Here is a 6,957-nt window from a genome sequence, read left to right on the forward strand (position 1 = left end):
AAAAAAGTTTTTTTTTTCTCTTCACAATACAAAGTAAAAAAAAAAAAAAAAAAAAGGATTTATTTATTTTTTTAAATGTTAATTATACACAAATCAGGTTTTTAGGTTTCAGGCAATTTTTGTTGTATAACACATCCTTTATTACTTGATTACTAAACTAATAACATAGAAAAAATTGTTAATAAAATACGTACATAACCATAATCCAAATTTGAGGATTATTCATCTATAATGTATCGATACATTTTATCTAAATGTATCAAAGACATTTAAAATTATGCATTTTCTTTCAGTACTTATAATTATTGTTATAAAAAATTTATATTAATATAATTATTAATGTGTATATTTACATATTTATAAATGCATAAAATACTGTATATATACATATATATTATTGTAATGTATATCTGAAAACTGTGACATATAATGTCTGTGAATGAAAATTTCTGGGTTCCACAGACAATTTTTCAATTTGAATAGCAAAATCAAGGATGGAAATTATTTCAAATGATTCCATTTTCATGAAAAGGTGAACAGACCTTATGATGGAGGTAAAATGATTTTCTTAATTTTCTGTATTAGCTTCATTTTAATTTTTCTTTCCTTTTAATGATCTCTCTCTCTCTCATCAGAGTAAACTGCCTAAACTACACACACACACACACAGTCTTGATTTTCCAAGCAGGTGCTTGAAGTATTGCTGCTGATATTGGCTGATTTCTCAGTTATTGGTTTCACCAGTGTCTCTTTATTCTCTGGTGTGCTAAGCAATAGACCATCTGTTATGCCTTGCACTGAGAGCATCTTATATTTCTGCTCAAATGCACTCTGTGAACTCCCTCTATTTGGGCTTGTGCAGTGTTGTTTTTGGGGTGGTTCGTTGGCACAGATTATTTATTCTTTCTGTTCTCTTATAAGTTGTTTCTGTTTTTGGGTTTTGCATTTCCAGTGATCAGAGATGGTTTAACAAACAAAGAGATTCTTAAAAATAAATAAATAAATAAAGCATTATACAGTGTAAAAAAAAAAAATAAAATATATATATATATATATATATATATATAAAATAATGCTTTTCCTCCAAAACCTATTTTATGCTGAGCAGAGTGGCGATTTTATAGAGTCATTTTATTTTTATGAGTATAATGTAAAAGTTAGCATAACCATTTTAACATTAAAATATTGTTGCTAGATCTATGATCTCTGCATTAGACCATCTTTGGTTCAAGTTGCCTGAATCTAAGCCTTGATTGGCTGAGAATGCGTCTTTCTTTAATTTTTTATTTCTTCTTAAAACTTCTTTTAGTTTTCTTTTTCTAGTAGTGGGTAGGGCAGTGGCATAACAGCAGCGGTTGATAAAAATTATGCATGCATCACTTGCTTTATGGCATTTGTCTCAGACACGCTATATTGGATGACACCAAATAGTCAGTTGTGTTTAACTGATAGTTGGGAGAGCTGAAAGTGAGAGGCGCAAAGGGTGAACAAATCAGACAGTGGGATTGACAAAATCAGTTTTAGAAGCCTTTTCTCTTCAGAGATCAAAATGTTTCTCTAACCTTAAGGTTTTTTAATTGAAATACAATAGTCTGCTGAAAGATACTATGGCTGTGGTTTAGCGTGCATGTGGGAAAGTTGCTCATTCATTTCTACTCAATCATTTCTGAAATATCTGAAAGATTAACTTTTTATGAAGGAAAATATGTATTGCGGCCACATATTCAGATGTCAGATTACACATCTCTCATCATATTGCTGCTGAATTGCTTGTATTCAGCCTTTTTTTTCTACTTTTCAAATGTCTTGTTCGTTTTACTTAATGTAATGTGTAAAATGCCATACATATATTTAGAGTACACATATTTAGAATGTTTTTTCTAAAATAGTTAAATCTGTTTAATATTTCCCAATAGAAAGGAATGGGTAACTACCAGGATTTGTTTTAGCTCGAGGAAGCCTTTTTGCCCACTGTATCAATAATTTGATTGATTTAATGGGGTAAATTCAAAGTCCTGTCTCTTTTTTCCTTCCACAGTCCTGATGAAGACTCGTGTCAAAAATTCATTCCTTTTATTGGGGTACGTGTCCATTTGCAATCATGCTTTTATCATTTGAAATGTTTTAATTGTATTTAATGTTTTTATAGTGTATTTGTTTTCAACCTGTCTACAGGTGGTTAAAGTGGGGATTGTTGAACAAGCTTCTGCCACATCTGGTTAGTTATACTGTAAATATATTATATATTAAATACGGCTGTCAGTTGAACATGTTAACCCATATAAAATGCCCTTAACTTATATAATAATAATTAGAAAAAACTAATTTGAAATGGAATGGTTTATTGAACCTTTAGAAAAGATGTGTTTTTGTTGAGTATAAATCAGGAAAACACACATTAGTATGACTCAGAAGCCCAGACTGAGCAAAAGTATAAACTTTATTGCAGTTACTGGTATAAGGCCATAAGTAAGTTTGTAATGCAAATCAGTGAGATTTTTAAAAGAGTATAGCAGCTTACTTGCATGAAATTAATATACATAGCGGTTGTCAATCTATATTTCGCAATAATGTCTTAGTGAGATGATATCTAAATGCTTAGGTTTATGATCAAAGATCTTTAGTTTTTTTATTTTTTATTGTGGGGAGCAAAAATAATGCAATGCAATACACATTTGATTGAGAGACAAACAAATGGTCCTCAATTTATCGTGATTTTTCAAAAAAAAAAAAAAAAAATTCTGACAGCCCTCTACTATTTGTATATATAAATGTTATATTTAAGGTGGTTTATGAATGATTTGTGCATGTGATTTGTAGGCGATTCAGATGACGCTGCTCCGGTGGGATCTTCTCTTCTCTCGTCTACTCCTCCTGCACAGATCTCCCCATTACTGAAAGAAGCATCTCCAACGCCTCCTTCCTCTCCATCTGTACACATGTCCAGGTACAAACACACACAGCGCTAGGTGTCTGAGATCTCTTAAAGGGGTCATATGATGCTGCTAAAAAGAACATTATTTTGTGTATTTGCTGTAATGCAATGTGTTTATGCAGTTAAAAAAAAAAACACATTATTTTCCATATAATGCACATTATTGTTTCTCCTCTATGCCCCGCCTTCTGAAACGAGTTGATTTTTACAAGGCTCATTGGTCTGAAAAGTGAGGTGTGCTCTGATTGGCCAGCTATCCAGTGCGTAGTGATTGGCCGAATGCCTCAAGCATGTGAATAAATGTTACGCCCTCTCTCAGGCCAGCAGCACGAGACTCAGTCCAGCTGCTCTGCTCGTGCACATCCCATCATTGGTTCGCTTTTAGCAGTTCAGTCAATGTACTGTTAGCAGTAACTAAATACATTTATTTTGCGTCAGATGGAGTGTTAGGTCGTTTATAAACCAAATAATGGTTTATAAGTAATTTGTGGATTAGTGCGTACTGGAGACACAAATCTTTTCAAACGATTCAGTTCGATTTGGTGAACTGGTTCATCCGGTTCACTAAGAAGATCCTGTTAAATAGAAAGATTTGTTCACGATCCGGACATCTCCAGACGAGACAAAACCAATAAAACCCATTACAAACAAGGCATTTGTTGCATCCAGTTGGGATATAATTTCTGATTATAATGACTTATACTGTCTTTTCACGTGTTGCGTATCACACTGCTTAAACATAAAACCATGTCTGCATTTGTGATCTGAGAAACAACAAACAAGCCTATTCTACACTGCTCAAAACTCGCGTTTGAATCGTCATCATTGGCAAATTATTTAAATATAAATAATGTACTTCCAGGCTGTGAGTCAGAAGCGCCAGATTGTCCTTGCAATGTTTGAACTGCCCAACTTTATAGAAACAGCTGTTGTGCCACAGATGCATTGTACTGTAGGCTACTCTCACAGAAAACAGTCCTCATCCTCCATAAAATGCGCAGCACACATCTGAATATTTGGGTTGGACTGTTCTGGAACAGTGTTGAAATACAACTTAACCGCTGATTTGTAGTTGTGCCCCCTTTTGAAAGACCAAACGTATTTTTTTCTCTTTTGAAACTACCAAAAGTAGTTTCGCTTTCACAACAAAACATACAGTGACTCGACAACATGGCAGCGGCGGCAACAGAGTGATTAAAAGTTATTCCTTCTTTCTTTGCGTGACCATTTGGGGGTGGCATGTTTAAACGAGGCATTTTAAGGGTGTATGGACGAGTCTTAACTTTGATAAAGAATATCTCTTTGGATTTGAGACTTTAGTCTTTGCAACTTTATAGATCATCTTTATGCACCAAAAGCTTGTAACACTCCAAAATTGAAATCCCATCGTATGACCCCTTTAATCTTCTGTTTTCTCACCTTGTCTATGTGGCTGCAGTACTCCTGGAGGAGGTCAGGGGGAGCTGATGGGTCTTCAGGTTGATTACTGGATTGCTCCATCAGAGAGGAAGAAAGAAGTGGAGAAGAGAGACTCCAAAAACACGCTTAAGGGCACCTTCCGTTCACTGCAGGTTAGCCGCCTCCCACTGGGCGGAGCAGAGACGACACATCAGCCAACCATGTCCATGACTGTTGTCACCAAAGAGAAGAATAAGAAGGGTAAGACACTGGAACACAATACTTACACAGTGCCAATGTAACAGGAACACATTCAGTTTATAAAATGTATTGTGTTATTGAATAAGCATTAAACAACTCTTTCTGTCTCTGTGTTCAGTGATGTTTCTGCCTAAAAAGACCAAGGATAAGGAGGCAGAGTCTAAGAGTCAGGTGATAGAGGGAATAAGTCGACTCATCTGCACAGCCAAACACCAGCAGACCATGCTGAAAGGTGATCAGCCAATCCGAATTCATCAAAGTAATCACTACAGCTTACAATACAATCAATAAACTATGCTTATAGGGGTCATAATTAATACTTTAAAGGAATTAATACTTTTACTCAGCATTAATGCTTTTATTTATTGATCATGAGTAACAGTAAAGACTTCAAACAAATGCTGCTCCTTTGAACTTTTTGTTCATCAAAGCATCCTGAAAAAATGTATAATGGTTTCCTCAAAAATATTGAGCAGCAGAACAGTTTTCAACATTGATAATAAGAAGAAATGTTTCTTGAGCAACAAATCAGCACATTCAAATGATTTCTAAAGGACATGTGACTCTGAAGACTGGCGTAATGATGCTGAAAATTCAGCATTGCCATCACAGGAATTAATTACATTTTAAAATGTATTAAAATAGAAAACAGTTATTTTATATTGCAATAATATTTCACAATATTACAGTTTTATTATAGTTTTTGAAAGTCTCTTATGCTCATCAAAGCTGCATTTATTTGATCAGAAATATTTAAAAAATCAAACCAACCTAAAACTTTTGAACCGTGCTAAATGTTATACATAGACCTCTTTATAATTTAGCTATAGATAATGTATCATTTATTTTTTTGGAATTCATGAAACATGGCTAAAGACTGCCATTGTTGGTTTTGTGTTTCCTCTCTACAGTGTTGATAGATGGAGTGGAATGGAACGATGTGAAGTTTTTCCAGCTTGCGGCTCAGTGGTCATCTCATGTCAAACACTTCCCGCTTGCCATCTTTGGATCCTCCAAAGGGCCTCACTGAACCACAGCCTCACATCTCCACTCCTCTTCGCAACGGCTGCCTTTACACTCAGAGCTGCCTGATGGTTTTATTTAAAATCTCTGCTTTCTCACGGTTTGTCTGTTATTTTTTGTTGACATTTGATTGTTCTTTTATGAACATGAACATGAACAGGGCATATTTTTTTGGACTGCGTATGTTAAAACCCTCCAGTGTTTATAGTGAAATGACTAGTGAACTGAATCTTTTAAACTGATCTAACTCCGTAACTAGTGAGTTTTCAGGTAGTTCTGTGCCATTCTGCAAAGCTGTGTCCACACGTTTTAGCAGCCAGCACACTTGTGGGAGAACAAACCAGCAAAATGGGAGAAAGGAACTGCTTTTGTTATATTAAAAGGAAAAAATCTGGTTTGGATTTTGCTTTGGATGGATTTTCCAGATGGTTTGGCTTTATCCTGAAGACGCCGGAAGCGTTTTCTCCATCTCTCTCGCTCTATAACCTCAGCGAGGTCAGAGAGTTTCTCGAAGGTTAATTGTGTGTTTGTGTTGCAGTTTCCACCTTGTTGTATGTGGTTACTTTATTTACTTTGTAGGTTTGTTTGTAGTATATATGTGTGTGTGTGTGTGTGTGTGTGTGTGTGTGTGTGTGTGTGTGTGTGTGTGTGTGTGAATGTATTCACTGAAGGTACTAAATGCTAAAGCACTTTTAAAACATTACTAGATTGGGTTTTTGTTATAATGCTTCCTGTGGTGCACAGCGCTTTTCACTACAGCTAAAAACTGCTGCAAAGCTTTGTGGGAAATTTGGAGACAGACACTGAGTGTCTGTGTCTACGTTAGACGGACTGTGTCAAACCTGTGTGCTGCACTCTTTAAACACTTTTTTTGTTGTTGTTGATGTAATCGTTTCTTAAAATGAAATGTGCATTCTGTTTTGTTTGTTGGCTTGTTTGAGAATGTTTTCTTGTGAGATGTCCAATTTCCCTCAAATGCTGTATTGGATTTAGAATAATGTGCCTAAAACATGGAGAATTTTTAGAGCAGTGATTCTCAAGAACACGTCCAGATCATACTTCACCCCAAAATCAAAAGAAAAGAAATTACCATTTTGTTATAAGGGAAATGCAGCATATTTTTAGGACATATAATTTATTTTTTATTTAAAATGTTTGTAATATTTGTTGTACTACCTTGGTTTGTCTAAAAAAAAAAAAAAATCTATATATTTTGTTTTAGTATTTCCACTACTATAATTAATGCATTGGGTATCATGAAATAAAAATAAACAGTACTTTTATCCGTTTATTAATCTTGATTAATATATATATATATATATATATAATGAATTACCAAT

The 6,957-nt window shown here is 34.6% G+C and overlaps 1 protein-coding gene across 9 annotated transcripts in view; it reads left to right on the forward strand.

Annotated features, from left to right (window-relative positions):
* Window positions 1-6,651, forward strand: part of LOC132110506 (phosphofurin acidic cluster sorting protein 2-like) — a 30,775-nt gene extending 24,124 nt beyond the window's left edge. For 5 of the 9 annotated variants that reach the window (XM_059517175.1, XM_059517180.1, XM_059517176.1 and 2 more), the window contains 7 exons: window positions 2,039-2,081; window positions 2,176-2,218; window positions 2,821-2,947; window positions 4,374-4,594; window positions 4,713-4,853; window positions 5,506-6,217; window positions 6,289-6,651. In XM_059517175.1, coding sequence (XP_059373158.1) covers window positions 2,039-2,081; window positions 2,176-2,218; window positions 2,821-2,947; window positions 4,374-4,594; window positions 4,713-4,853; window positions 5,506-5,624 — 694 coding nt within the window. In that variant the 3' untranslated portion in view covers window positions 5,625-6,217; window positions 6,289-6,651. The remainder of the gene's footprint in view (window positions 1-2,038; window positions 2,082-2,175; window positions 2,219-2,820; window positions 2,948-4,373; window positions 4,595-4,712; window positions 4,854-5,505; window positions 6,218-6,288) is intronic. The other 4 variants (XM_059517179.1, XM_059517182.1, XM_059517183.1 and 1 more) reach the window with 1 other exon arrangement.
* Window positions 6,652-6,957: the final 306 nt, after the last annotated feature.

This window comes from Carassius carassius, chromosome 30 (genome assembly GCF_963082965.1).
Source record: "Carassius carassius chromosome 30, fCarCar2.1, whole genome shotgun sequence".
Lineage (NCBI taxonomy): Eukaryota > Metazoa > Chordata > Actinopteri > Cypriniformes > Cyprinidae > Carassius > Carassius carassius.